This window comes from Choloepus didactylus, chromosome 4, assembly GCF_015220235.1.
Source record: "Choloepus didactylus isolate mChoDid1 chromosome 4, mChoDid1.pri, whole genome shotgun sequence".
Lineage (NCBI taxonomy): Eukaryota > Metazoa > Chordata > Mammalia > Pilosa > Megalonychidae > Choloepus > Choloepus didactylus.
Genome location: NC_051310.1, coordinates 174,950,726 through 174,966,446, shown reverse-complemented (window position 1 = coordinate 174,966,446; position 15,721 = coordinate 174,950,726). Strand labels below are relative to the sequence as shown.

Here is a 15,721-nt window from a genome sequence, read left to right as displayed (position 1 = left end):
ATTAAAAGATTCTAAAAGATTCCAAAAAGAATTGATCACTGACAAATGAAGATGAATCACATTGACAGTAGATTTTCCAATAATAACATAAGACGCAAAAAGACAAGGCAGCAAGGTTTTTAAAATATCAAAAAGCTAGGACATTGGACCTAGAATGCTTACAGCCAGACAAATTACTATTCCAGTGTGAAGATTTAATTCAAACATCCTCAAGCTTTCAAAGTAAAGTCTCAAGAAGTTTGCCACACAAAGACCCACACTATGAGAAGAATTAAATCCAGGAGACACTGCAAGAGTTAAGTCAATTAAGGATGATCACATACCTTGGTAATATAAGTTATTGTCTTGAGTGGTGGGGAGGAGTGGTGGAGAAACTTAGGAGCAAAGCAAAGAAAAAGATATATACCTTTAATAACCCAAAACTATAATTGTAGATTATAACAACATGATATAGGTTGGAAAGTGAAAGGAGAAACCAAGGGATGTGAGACTCTGCTAAGGTTCTTCTCTTCTTAGCAGAGATTTACTTATCAATTTTTTAAAAATGTAAAAGAACCATATAAAAAGTAGACAAATTAATAAACTAAGCTGTAAGAAACTAGTCCAAATACATTAATAATTACAATATACGTAGATACACTAAACTCACTATTGCAAAATCAGATTGTCAGATTACATGGGAAAAAAAAAATTCTTAATTTCTTAAGTAGAAGGCCATGGAAAGGATGAAAGCATAAAGATGGAAAAAGACATATCAAATATCTCCCAAAAGAAAGTTAGTGTAGCTATATTAACATCAGACAAAAGGTATCTTAAGACAAAAGCATTACAGAGTGTCACAATATATTGACAAAAGGTTCAATTCACCAAGAAGATATAGCAGTTCTAAACATGGATGCACCTAACAAAATGTCTTCAAGAATATAAAGCAAGAATTGACAGAACAGGAAGAAATTGCTAAATCCCCCATCACAATGGAATTCAGTACACTTTTCTTCATTCTTGATAGATCAAAGAAAAAATTAAAAACAAGCATATAAAATATTGGAACAACACAGTTAGTCAATTAGCAAGCTTGACCTAATGGATGAAGATAAAATAATATTCATGTATATGTTTCCAACAACAACCAATGAAAAGAATAAAGAGGGCAGAAAATATCCACATGTACGTGGAAACCTAATATGGCACATGTGGGGAAAGGAGAGACAAATCAATAAAAGAAACTGAAAAAAACAGCTATTCCTCTGGGAAAAAATTATACTGTGTCTCTGCCTCATCCAGACAAAAAATTAACTCCAGATGGAGTAAGCACTTCAGTGTTAACAGCAAAACTTCAAGAATTTCTGTTCATCAGAAAACACCTCAAGGAATGAAAAGATATTTCAAATTGGGATATTTGCAAAACACATTACAAACAAAGACAGCATCAAGAATATACAAAGAACTTCTACAAATAAATAAGAAAACAAAAAACCATGCAAAAGGAAAACATGGGTGATGACTCTGGATAGTTTCTGTGGAGGTGTGGCCCCGCTCATTCAGCATGGGCCTTGATTAGTTTACTAGAGCACTATATAAGCTCAGACAGAAGGAGCCAGCTTGGTATAGCCAAGAGGGACACTTTGAAGAAGGCACATGAGCTGAGAAGAGGCGCTGCAGATGAGAGACAGTTTGAAGACGGCCGTTGAAAGGAGACTTTTGCTCTGGAGAAACTGAAAGAGGAAAAACGCCCCAAGAGCAACTATGAGTGACATTTTTGAGGAACTGCAGCCTAGAGAGGAACGTCCTGAGAGAAAGCCATTTTGAAACCAGAACTCTGGAGAAGACGCCAGCCATGTGCCTTCCCAGCTAACAGAGGTGTTCCAGACACCACTGGCCATCCTCCAGTGAAAGTACCTGACTGTTGATGACTTACTCTGGACACTTTATGGCCTTAAGACTATAACTGTGTAACCAAATAAACCCCTTTTATAAAAGCCAATCCATTTCTGGTATTTGGCTTAACGGCAGCATTAGCAAACCAGAAAATACCCCATAAACCAGTAATTTCACACGCAGTATATTCCCAAAAGACACTTCTACAAATATACATGTAAAAATGTGTACAGCAGCAGCACTGTTTGCATCAGAAACAACCTGGGAACCAGCCAAATGCCCAAGGCCATAAAATAGATAAATAAACTATAGTGTACTCAATGCAATACAATGCAATATTCTATAGTAAAGTGAGAAATTATAGCCTTATCCAAAAATATAGATGAATCTTAGCAGTACAGGATGGAATAAAAAAAGAAAGTTCCAAAAGATGACATACAGCATGATATTCTTTTAATAAAACTGGAAATAACTAAACTGTATACCATACTTTTCAGGAATATATGTAGGTATGACAACATTTTAAAAAAATTAAAAAGGCAAAGGAATAGTCAACACAGGATTCAGAATAGGGTTTACCTCTAGTATAGGGAGACAGGGAGACAAAACAAAGGAGAACCACCTAAATATAAACAACAATCAATGTTTTAGATTATAAGTTAGTTGGTGTGTTCACAGATGTTTAGTATATTATTAAAAACAAACACACCCCAAAATAAATAAATAAATAAAATAAAACGTAGGGTTTTAATATTGGAGTAGAATACTTCTACAAAGACATTCTGTAAAATTTTTACAACTACATAAATTCCTTTGAATCCATACTAAGTTTCTAGTAGCCATATATTTACATGAGTAACCCACATAACTTTTTATTAAACCCCATATTACCTGTTCAATCAGAAAACTTAGAATGAACGTTCTTTTTTTTTTTTTTTTAATCTTCATTTTATTGAGATATATTCACATACCACGCAGTCATACAAAACAAATCGTATTTTCGATTGTTTACAGTACCATTACATAGTGGTACATTCATCACCCAAATCAATCCCTGACACCTTCATTAGCACACACACAAAAATAACAAGAATAATAATTAGAGTGAAAAAGAGCAATTGAAGTAAAAAAGAACACTGGGTACCTTTGTCTGTTTGTTTTCTTCCCCTATTTTTCTACTCATCCATCCATAAACTAGACAAAGTGGAGTGTGGTCCTTATGGCTTTCCCAATCCCATTGTCACCCCTCATAAGCTACATTTTTATACAACTGTCTTCGAGATTCATGGGTTCTGGGTTGTAGTTTGATAGTTTTAGGTATCCACCACCAGCTACCCCAATTCTTTAGAACCTAAAAAGGGTTGTCTAAAGTGTGCATAAGAGTGCCCACCAGAGTGACCTCTCGGCTCCTTTTGGAATCTCTCTGCCACTGAAGCTTATTTCATTTCCTTTCACATCCCCCTTTTGGTCAAGAAGATGTTCTCCGTCCCACGATGCCAGGTCTACATTCCTCCCCGGGAGTCATATTCCACGTTGCCAGGGAGATTCACTCCCCTGGGTGTCTGATCCCACGTAGGGGGGAGGGCAGTGATTTCACCTTTCAAGTTGGCTTAGCTAGAGAGACAGGGCCACATCTGAGCAACAAAGAGGCATTCGGGAGGAGGCTCTTAGGCACAACCATAGGGAGGCCTAGCCTCTCCTTTGCAGCAACTGTCTTCCCAAGGGTAAAACCTGTGATAGAGGGCTCAGTCCATCAAACCACCAGTCCCCTATGTCTGTGGTCATGTTAGCAACCATGGAGGTGGGGTAGTCGAAAACCCCTGCATTCTCCACAGGCTCCTCAAGGGGCACTACATCTTTTTTTTTCCTTGTTTTTCTTTTTTTTTTTTTTTAACTTTCCCTTCTTTTTTAAATCAACTGTATGAAAAAAAAGTTAAAAAGAAAACAAACATACAATAAAAGAACATTTCAAAGAGACCATAACAAGGGAGTAAGAAAAAGACAACTAACCTAAGATAACTGCTTAACTTCCAACATGTTCCTACTTTACCCCAAGAAAGTTACCTAATATAGCAACATTTCTGTGAACTTGCTCCTACTATATCCATCAGAAATTAACAGACCATAGGAATGAACGTTCTTTTAGTAGAGCAGTGGTTACTTACCGATTGAAAACTTCTCCACAAAAACAAGAGAACAGCAAAAAATCCAACAATAACTGTACATATCACCAATTCCCGTGGAAAACCGTAAGGACTAGGACTTGGTCTCATATCTTCAGGCAACACTGCCACAACCTTCAAGACAAAGACAATGGAGTCCTTAAACATGCACTTTTGATAAAAAGTGTTGATTACAAACACAGGTACAAGTTTATGTGATCGACTCTATTAACATCCTTTTAATGAAATGGGCTACCAGATCACCACCAAACAGAAGGTAACTGAGTATATTTTTCTGGTGACTTGCAACTATCACCAAGTGATAAAGCACAGCAGCATGGTGAAATGCAAGGATCTTCAAATTCTAAAGAGGTGCCACAGAGCTTCAGGGGATAAGAGCAAGAGAAGAAAAGGCAAAAGAAAAAGCTGAGCCACCCGAGATTCAGATCTTCTTACCCTGATTTCAACCAGTTTAGGTTTTATCAGTAGAATATATTGGGATTCCATATAAGATTTTCCCAAAGGGGGAAAAATAGTTCTGCAGATTTGGGGAAAAAAAAGTTTGAAAACCACTGGATAGAGCTTGGTTTGGAATTTAAATCCCTCTACCCTACCGCCAGCTCCCTCGTCTTTCTGTAACTGGGAATGCTGTTTGAACATGCAGGGCAGGTAGGTACTCAAAAAAGGTTAACTTCTTTTATTTCTCCTCCAAGGACCACAGCCCTGTAGCCAAGGTCTTTCCACATTACTTAACCTCCCCAGGAGATCTTCAGTTTAAGGTTTTTACAGTTCCTTTTGTATTTCACCTTTCTCAACTCATTACTCATACTCATCCAATGGTGTTATTCTGTTCTCTGATACCATTACTTATTCATACAGAAAGGAGGAAGGCAGAGTAAAAAAAGAAAAATATCCCTTTAAGAACAAGCTAAAGTCTGATCAGGTTTGATTCTTCCCATAGTTCAACCCAAAACCTCTACAAAAAATCTTCCCTTTTAGGTCTTTTTGCCCCGAAAAAACATTCTACAATGTCTACAATGGCTATTCTATTCTCCAACAGAATTTTTTATAGTGATGATCCATATATATATATATATACTCCTGCTAAATTGCTATCCATAACTCATTAACCTGTATCAAATCAACCTGATTATATTTCTAAAATAGCATCCCTTTCTCTGACCTCTGCTTCTGACTCTTCCCACATGACCCCGGTTACCAATTCACCAAAATGTGACATTACTAGTTAATCAATAATAAAAATATTTATTTATGCCTCTGGAAAAAGAAGTTATCACACAATACATAATACTGGGGAGAAAAGAAGTTTTCTTCACAGTTTACATTTCCTCCAAGCATCTTACTTTCATCTAATTTATTCAAAATATAAAACACACACTATCTCAAAAATCTAATAATCAATATGATTTCTTTACAATCCTATTACACTTTAAGGGACAATTCTAAAAGCATCTCTCAGACCAAATTTTTAAGTAATCTTTAACATAATGATATTTCTTAGATTCCACAGCATTTCATCAGCTCTTCTACTCTAAGAGGAGATGGTAAATTCTAGGCTAAAGACTTGATCTGCTTGGACCTGGTAGACTGAGGAACAGCAAAGAATCTGAGTCTCTAGGATTCATCTCAATTCCATTGCTCTGCTCTTAATTATTCTGGCTTTCTCATCCCTACATTTTAACTATAATATAGGCACCCTATCTCACTAGAGTATAGAGGGAATAACCAAATTTATTAAACACCAGTAACTGTAATGCAATATAGAATTGCACATGACCTGGTAAACTGGTAATAAATTTTAGAAGTGATGGGTTACCCTCCATGAAATAAGGTAGTCACTAATCACAGAAAACTTTAAAACTATTCCATTCCAAAAACACAAGTACTAAAAGAGATTAAACCAAGTATTTTAAAAGAAACAAGTTGGAAAAAAATATAGTAAGGCTAAATTAAATGTTTTTTCACTTAACTTCAAATAAACATAATATATATTAATAAAGACAACATAACAGAATGTTAACATACAGGTCCTGAGAATTCCTGATTATATTACAAAGTTCCAGGAAGTTCCACGTATTTTCAAGATATAAAGCTTGAAAACAATTTCCTCTTTACATAAGGCCTGCTAAAAATTTGAGATTTTTTCCCATGTAATTGATTGAAACCCACTAAAAAGTTTAAAACAAAGACTGATTCATTCATTATTTGCAAGCAAGTTCTTAGTGTGCCTCCCAATTTTCTTGGGTCTTTTCATTTTACATAAAAGGAAACGTGTGACCATAAAAAAGAAAAGAAATCTCCCCTAAAAAGAAACTAGAAAAGCTTTAGATTCATCTGATCTAAAAAGAGTTAAGACAATTCACCTGTTCACTGAACAAGGTGAAACAGGATCTGCAAAAGAAATAATTACCTCATGAGGAGCTGTTATTCAGTCATCCATCCATCCACTAATTCCATATTTATTGACAAATTATATTTCAGGCACTATTTTTTTTACGTATTTTCCTTAGATAATCTCATCCAATTTCATGGTTTCAATTACCACTACAATGATAACTCACCACTAATCTGCAACTCCCAACCCTGAGCTTTAAAATACTACACAAACCTACTTGGATGTCCTGGTGGGGTCCTCGTACAGAAGAATATTTGCTATAGTTTGTGTTCTACTGAAATGGGGAAAAATCCTGCAAATGGTATATCCCTTCATGAGGAGTTAGGGATTGGTAAGGTCAATAATCTAGAATCCTCTAAAAACAAATTCTCCAAAAGGAATCCTCTATAAGGAAATCAGTTTGATCTGAAGCTGGTAGAAATCCCTATTACTACCTCGGTCATCCTATCTTGGAACTCAGACTTTGTGTAAGATAGTGATGGGTGCTATAATGGAGCCCAGAACATAAAAATAAGCCAGGTGCTAGAAATGGAGAGCTTAGGACCTCGGACAGCAAAGCATATTATGTAGGCCAATTATCTGTCTGTATCTTATTCTCTGTGGTTTCTTCTCTTTTATTATCACAAACACTTAGCAAAGTTTTACTTAAAATGTCCCAGTCTTGCTTCAACTGCATTGAGGAATCGAGAGAAATCATGTTCTGGCCTGGGCTATTGTGCTAAATAAAAGCATAGCAGGGTTACGAATGTATTTTTTGTTTGTAACTCCTTTTCCTCTATGTGACTTAAAAGATTAACTGCATAAACTAATAATCGCAAATCCCTGTTGATGGGCACACATACAAAGATGTAAAATGTGACACTGATGGCAAGGGGGGAGGGAGACAGAGCTTTACAGAAATAAAGTTTTTGAAATTAAGTTGTATTAATCTGAACTGTACTGTTATAAATTAAGATGTTAATTATAATCCCCTAGGCAATCAATAAGAAAATAACTCAAAAATATTTAGGAAAAGAAAGCAATGACAAGAGAATTCAACTGGTACACTGGTAAATATCTATGTAACAAAAAGAAGGCAGAAATTAGGAATTGAGAAACAAAAGAGACATAAAACTATATGCTATCTATAGAGACTCACTTTAGATTCAAAGACATAAATAGGTTGAAAGCAAAAGGATGGAAAAAGATGTTCAATGCAAAGAATTACCAAAGGAGACCTGGAGTAATAATACTAATATAAGACAAAAATTTTAAGACAAATATTGTTACTAGAGTCAAAGAAGGAAACTATATAATGAAAAAAGAGTAAATCCAGCAATATGGTACAACAATTATAAAAATATATGCACCTAACAACAAAGCCCCAAAATACATGAAGCAAAAACTGACAGAACTGAAGAGAAAAATAGACAATTCAACAATAAAGACTTCAAAATCCCATTTTCAATAATGGATAGAACAATTAGAAGATTAGCAAGGAAACAGGAATCTTGAACACTAGACACCAACTAGACGTAACATATAGCTACAGAACACACCACCCAATAACAGAATACACATCCTTCTCCAAAGCACATGGGACATTATCTAGGATGCAACATCTATTAGTCTTTACAAGATCAATAAATTCAAATGTCTGAAATCATACAAAGTATGTTCTCTAGCCACAACAGAATAAAATCAGAAATTAATAACAGAAGGAAATTTGGAAAACTCACAAATATGTGGAAATTGAACAACACTCAAACAATGAATAAAAGAAGAAATCACAAGGAAAATTAGAAAATACCTTGAAATGAAAGAAAACAAAACACAACTTATAAAAACAGAGGGGATGCAGTGGAAGCAGAGCTCAGAGAGAAATTTAGAGCTGTAATAAAAAAGACTAGAGCAAAAATAAACAAATAGAGAAAAGAAAAACAACAGAGAAAATCAACTAAACCAAAAGCTGGTTTTTGAAAAGGGCAACAACAACAACAAATCAACAAAGTTGACAAACCTTTGGCCAGACTGAAAAGAAAAGGAGAAGACTCAAATTACAAAAATCTGGAATGAAAGAGGGACATTACTACAACCCTTGTAGAAATAAGAATTACAAGAGAATACCATGAACAATGTATGCCAACAAATTAGATAACCTAGATGAAATGGACAAATTCCTAGAAACACACAAACCACCATAACATATTCAAGAAATAGAAAATCTGACAGACCTATAACAAGAGATTGAACTAGTAATCAAAAATATCCAAAAAAAAAAAATTTTTTTTAAACCTCCAGGATAAATGGGCACACTAGTAATTTCTACCAAATATTTAAAGAAGAATGAACAAAATCCTTCTCAAATTCTTCCAAAAATAAAAGAGGGAACACTTACTAAATCATTCTAAGAGGCCAGTATTATCCTGATACCAAAGTCAGATAAAAACACTACTACATCACAAGAAAACCACAGACCAACAGGTCTGAGGAACATAGACGGAAAAATCCTAAAAAAAAAAAAAAATTACCAGCAAACTGAATCCAGCTGCATGTCAAAAGGATTACATACCATGGCAAAGTGGGATTTATCCTTGGAATGTGAGGTTACTTCAACATACAAAAATAAATCAATATAATACACCATATTAATAGAATGGAGGGGAAATAAACCACACTATCATCTCAATACACACAGGAAAGCATCTGACAAAATTCATCATCCTTTCTAAAAACATACAAAAACCAGGAATAGACTGGAACTTCCTCAACATGATAAAGGTTATATAATGGTAAAAGATTGCTTTTATCTGATAAAATTCTAAAATCCAGAATATATAAAAGGTATTATAACTCAACAATAAACTCAAATAACCAAGTTTTAAAATGGACAAAGGCTCTGAATAATCATTTCTCCAGTGAAGACATACAAATGGCCAATAAGCATGTCAAGGTGCTCAATATCATTAGGCATTAGGGAAATACAAATCAAAACTACAATGATGGAGATAATTAAAAAAAAAAAAAAAACAGAATACAAGTATTGAGAGTATGTAGAAAACTACAACCCTCCTACATTGCTGGTGGAGATGTAAAATAGTACAGCCTCTGTGGAAACAATTTCACAGCTCCTCAGAAAGCTAAACACATAATAAATATGATGAAGTAATTCTACTCCTAGATATAGAAACAAAAACATATGTTCACACAAAAACTTATACACAAATGTTCATGGCAGCATTAATCGTAACAGCCCAAAGTAGAAACAACCCAAATGTCCATCAACTGATGACTAGATAAACAAAATGTGCTTTATCTATACAATGGAAAATCATTCAGTCATAAAAAGGAAAGAAGTACTGTTACAAACTACAACACGGATGAACCTTGCAAACATTATGCTATGTGAAAGAAACGACTCACAAAGGACCATATATTGTATGAATCCATTTATATGAAATATTCAGAAAAGGCAAATTCATAGATAGAAAGTAGATTCAAGGCTGTAAAAAGATGGGGAAAAGAGCACTGAGACCGACTCCTAATAGACATTGGGTTTCTTTTTGGAGTGATGGAAATGTTCTGGAATATTGTAGTGGTGATGGTTGCACAACATAGTGAATATACTAAAAACCACTGAAATGGACACTTTAGTAAACTGGATTATGTACCCCAAAAAACACATGTTCTTAATCTTAATCCACATCCCTGTGAGTGTGAATGCATTGTAAATAGGGTCTTTTGAATATACCATTTTTACTTATTTTTCAGTGCGGCCAACTGAATCAGGGTGGATCTTAATCTATTTTACTGAAAGACTTATAAAAAGAACCCAGAAGTTACAAAAGCCAATAAAGAGAGAACATCACCATGAAATGGGAGGCAGAGAGACAAACCAAGGAATCCCAAGGATACAGACACTTTACAAGGATGAATTTTATGTTACGTAAATTATGTTAATAGAAAAAAATTTTAACTTTTTAAATAATTAAATTTTTTAAATTTATTATTATTTTTTAAGCAGAGCAGTGTTGTGCCATTCTAGTCCCCAGGCCAGTATGGTGAGGGTAGTTGCACATAGCAAAAAAACCTCCAACGTGAAGATGTTGTTCACAGGACTAGAGAAAATGCTGCAAAATCTGGCTGCCCCTCTCCATGTCTCTTACCATTGCCAGTCTTGAAAAACCTAAGGTTACTGTTGTTTTTAGATTTAAAAAGGACCTGCCCAATATGTGGAAACAAATCTCATTTCTCACTCCACGGTATGTCTCTCTTCTATAAACCTTGTCTCAGTTAAGGACCAAGTTGCCATAGCCAGAAACCCGAGTGTCTAGAAGACTTCTCTCTCACCTTCTCATCCAAAGAATTATCAAGTCTTACCCATTTTAGCTCTTAGCTCCTAAATATTTCCTCCATCCAGTACCCTCTTTGGTATCCCTCCTATGGTTACTCTGTCATCTCTCCCTTAGGCCCTGTTTCTAGTTGTCTCCCCTTACATCTAACCTCCATGGTACTATCAGAAAGATCTGTCTAAACTGAAAGTCTAACTATTGAAAATACTTCAATGGCTTTCCATAACCTATAGCACTTGGAGCCTACTTATGTCTCCAGCAAGCATCACTGCCACCACTCCTTGAGTCCACTTTTCACTCTAGTAATTCAGCCTGTAGTTTCCTGTACACACCATCGTTGTTTAATACCTCCTCTGCTTAGGCTATTCCCTTAACCTGGAAGCTCTCTCTAACCATTCAAGAAAATGTAATCTCTCCCATCCCTGAGTGTCCCTAACACTTGGTGTGTATAACTGGGGTAAACACTTTATAACTTTTTACTTTGTACTACTGTTTTGTTTTCTCTCCTTTAACAGACATTGCATGTTAGTGGCCAAAACTATTACATTTAAAATCTCCACACAGCAGTTCCTTTCACCTACATAGGAGCACAAGGCAGAGTTAAATGAATGCAGAAATGAATGAATAAATAGCATGGCAACATCACATTTTTATTCACATAAAAAGGAACCATAATCATAACTGCTTCATCGTTTAAGTGAATTTTTAAATATTTTAATGCAAACTTTTTAAAAACACGCCGACATAAATACCCCCAAACATGTCAACAAAAACACCTATAAACAGGGAGAAAGTTCTTTGAAATTGATCATAAAACTAAACCTGAGGAAATCTCCAAATCTTACATCAACAAGACACAGAATGTTACCTATGGAAGGCATTCTTTAACTGAAAGAAATTCATAATTAGAATCCCAACTCCCTGCCCAAACTTAGATGTCCTTTCAAAACAATGAGAAGTTTCATCATTGAAAGGAACTCATTTCAGAGGACTGGTCCTCAAGTTTCTCAGTGTCGGAGGAACCACGTGTCACTGACCCATGCTCAAAATAAATAACATGACAGGAAGGGTAATTCATTTTAAGAATCGGGAAACATTTACCACACCTTTGTAAAACCCAGCTAAGCTCACTCTGTATCTCTCATCCCCAGGTACCCTTCCACCACGTACCCTACCACCCAGACGCAGGCCGGAGCCCGGCAACAAGTAAGGACTGAAATAGGAACCTCGGACCTCGGTTGTTCAGACCCCAAAGCCAGAGGCTACTCCTTCCTCCTCTGAGCGGCTCCTGCGACTCTGGGGCCACGTAACCCTGATCGCGCCCAGACTCACCCTGCGCAGTTTCTCCAGGACCAGCCCCAAGTACGGCTGAGGGGCAGCCCTGGGCCCCTCCATGGCGCCAAGGCTGCCTCGGCTACCGCTACCGTAGCCGTCGCCTGCCCGGCCACAACAAACGCCGGCGAACGCACAGCGTTCAGTCCGGAACCCGAACCTGCACCCGCACCAGGCAACCGGAGCAGACCACTGCGGAGCCGGCTGGGGGGACGTGGGACATGCAGGAGGCGCCGACAGACCTCACATGCCCACTCTACTACCAATCCTGGAGACCCGGCCCGCACTTTACACTTATATCCCGAGACTCCGTAGGTCCGAACTCATCCCGCGCGAGTCTGCGACGCTCCTCACCTCGCCGCACACCTCCCCCTCGGTTTGGTTTCAGCCGAGTCGCCGCGTGGAGGCGGGGAAGCGCTGGTCGCAATAAACTTCCCCTCCTCCTTCGCGCGAGGTTCGTAGACGTGTCCGGGCCGTTCGCTCTTAAAGGGGCCGGCTCTCTACCTGGCGAAGCCACCCACCCTTGAAGGTCAGGGGATCAGGCTCAGAATGTGAGATTCAGCCTCTGGCTCTGCGCTGTGGTGTGGGGCCGCCCAGTCCCGAAGGCAGTGGCTGTGGACTAAGGGCCCCCGACTCAGCTGGGCCGTGAGAGGCTTCACCGGGAGGCCCCTCAGCACGGCCGGGCGGATTGAGCGCGACGCACCCCCTCTGCCCAGGGCTGGCGCATCCCCAACCCCCAGCGCTTTCCTCTCGCTGCCCCCTGGAGCCTGCCATCTGCACCCCCGCAGGGACCCCTGACAGCGTCGTACCCCGGAGGACCTCTCCGGCCCAGGGAAACCGGCCGCTGCCTTCATTCCTGTCAGAAAACGGCTTGCGGGGCCTGCACCGGTGCGTCCTGCCAGCCGTGTCCGGACTTTATACTTTGGACAGGAAGGCATCGCAGGTCAGCTGTGGTCTGGACAAAGTTTAACCTCTCCCACGCGAGAGAACAACGATCGGGTCCAGTCTACCGAACAGAGGACGGTTGGAGAGGGTTACAGACTTTTTTACCTGAGTCACCTGGGCACTTGCCGGACAGAACTATCTTAGACTCCATTATTTCCTAGTTACCTAAATGCTAATCAAGCCTGTTTGGACCTTGACCGGGAGTACACTGTTCTCCATTGAGATGGGGAGCTAAAAGAAGCAACTTACCCACTAAATTTAGGACCCTATTTTTAGGTTTGTCAAATAAAGTACCAAGGGCTGGATTTGTGTGGGCAGAGGGTTTTAGCTGACAGATGTAAAAGATAACCCATCTCTCCTAAGTCTTCAATGCCATCAAAATAATTCACTCCAAATTCTGCCTTCCAACGCTAATCCTCAATGAAGAAACTCAAGAAAAAAAAAGAAAAAGAAAAAAAGGAAGATACTTCTTCCTAAGCAAGAGATTAACAGAATTAGGTTTCCCTAATGAAAGTTCTTGTAGCAACAGAACTGTTGGGCCAAAAAGTATATATAAATGGCCGAAGTTCACAGCAAGGGATTGTTAGGATGAAAATGCAGCCTACTTTTTGAAGCTTAAACTGCTATCTCTTGGTTTGCCACATCAGCCTACAGAGTTTGAGGAACTTCCAGAATCAGAGAGTAGCAGAAATTGCTTAATAATTCTCCATGTTTAAGTTATTACACAACCTTAAAATGTGTTGGACAGTGTATTGAAATTAAGTTACGTGGTTGGCTTATTAAAGTCAAAACAAAACCAAAATCAGAAGTTGATGTTTTGAGCTTCAAAGAATCCTGGAACAATGTATGCATTGATTAGAATGTTGTTATCACTCTAAAAATTCGTCAATAGGTGGAAGCATTTTCAGGGAACTCCATAATCACTTTCAGCTGTTAGGACTTGTTTATTTATAACATAAAACATCAAAAAAAAAAAGGTACCCCTTGGCCCTCCTAACCTAAGGCGATTACAATCCAAATATTAAAAACATAGATTGATGACAAAAGAATAAATGAAATCCAAAAGAAAAATCTAAAAGCTTCTCTCATAGCAAAACTTAACAAACTCAGTACCAGATTCCAAACCTAATTTCTTTTCTATACACTTAGTAGTCATATAGAAACTTACCTCTTCCTCTGGATCTTTCAATTCCATTTTTTAAAAAGCTCATGTTAAAATATCCTAACTTGTAAACAAAAGCTCTCCTAAGCACCTCTTATCCTTGAGAAAGATTCCAGATTCTAATGTGCCCTTTACTCTTCTGTCTCCACACTGACTGATCCTGTTTTGACACTTGTGTGGTAAAGGGGTGCAACAGGTGGAGTTTTGACTACCAACTCAAAATCCAATTTCATGGGCATCGCTACTTCTTAACTGTAGTATTTTTTTAAATATTATATATATTCTCATCCTCTTTATAATAGGGCTAATCCTGAATTTGATAACTAATAAAACAAAAAAGAGCATTTTATTCTACAGTCTATTAATACATGTGACTATTTATATTTATGGGTCTGTGAGAAACAGATTCATTTCAATTAAAGTATTTAATTTTTACCATGTAAAAGTTCAAAGACTGTTCTCCATAAGTACACATGGGTTTTACTGTCTTACACAGGACCTGCTTTAAAGAAAATGGAGAAATATGTTTTTAGTGTTTGTGATAGCTGCAGAAAGCTTCCAAGAACAATGGAAATATGCTAATCAGTAAATTTGATTCACAACGTAGGAACTGACTTCCCTTATGAAGGGCCCTGTTTCAAAGCTATAAGTACTAGTCATTCCCATTTAATTAAACCAGCAATGTTAAAAGCTATAAGATCTAGTCCTTTGGCAGAAAATCAAACAAAATTGCTGAGCCACATTTTCATTCTCTATACTGGTGATGTAAGAGTTGTTCTCCAAAGATTTTGAATCAGGAACTACCAGTTGAACAAGAGCTGGCTAATTTTAATTGCTTATTCCACATATAAATGAAGCATTCTAGTTAAGAATGTATAAATGTTAGAACTAAAACAGCCTCCTCAATTGTAAAAAAAAAAGTAGATAAAAAAAGTGTTGATTCCTGTTACTTGAACAATACAACAAAAGTATGTTCTATATAAAACCTAACTAAAATTACCAGCAAATTGAAACAATTACCTGAAACATTTAGGCAAGAAGAAAAAGGAAAACTTTTCACCTAAATTTAACTGGAAAATTGCTCAAATTTTCCATTAACTGCAGCTATTCAAAACTATATAATAGATTCACTCAGATTTTAGTATTCTAGATCCGGCAGGAACTCTTCAGAACATTTAGTCCAAGGATTATAAATTAAAGCCCTATAGAGGCCAAACAGTTCAAATGAATATAAGAAATTGAAGAATTTCATGTCAACTTGAGATTCTTGTTGCCATATGAGAATGAGAGACTATATTTTGCAGTCTTCTACTTTTTCAAGAGAACCCAGGAATATTAAGTTTTTATATATACTCACCTTTTTTAATTTTGACAACTGATTCACAATTTTTTGAACAGTACTCAACTCAGTTTTGACCAACAGCCTGTGATCTAGTCTCAGCTCATGATATAAGAGTTTTAAAGCTAAGAAACTCCCAGAAGATGTGACTTTTCA

At 37.2% G+C, this 15,721-nt stretch overlaps 1 protein-coding gene across 13 annotated transcripts in view; it reads right to left on the bottom strand.

Moving 5' to 3' along the window:
* MIA2 (MIA SH3 domain ER export factor 2) overlaps positions 1-15,721 on the bottom strand; it is a 122,369-nt gene that overhangs the window by 66,345 nt on the left and 40,303 nt on the right. For 5 of the 13 annotated variants that reach the window (XM_037834889.1, XM_037834885.1, XM_037834887.1 and 2 more), the window contains exon 7: positions 4,044-4,175. In XM_037834889.1, coding sequence (XP_037690817.1) covers positions 4,044-4,175 — 132 coding nt within the window. Of the gene's footprint in view, positions 1-4,043; positions 4,176-12,119; positions 12,318-12,928; positions 13,010-14,232; positions 14,368-15,721 lie in introns of those variants that run through there. The other 8 variants (XM_037834894.1, XM_037834891.1, XM_037834892.1 and 5 more) reach the window with 8 other exon arrangements.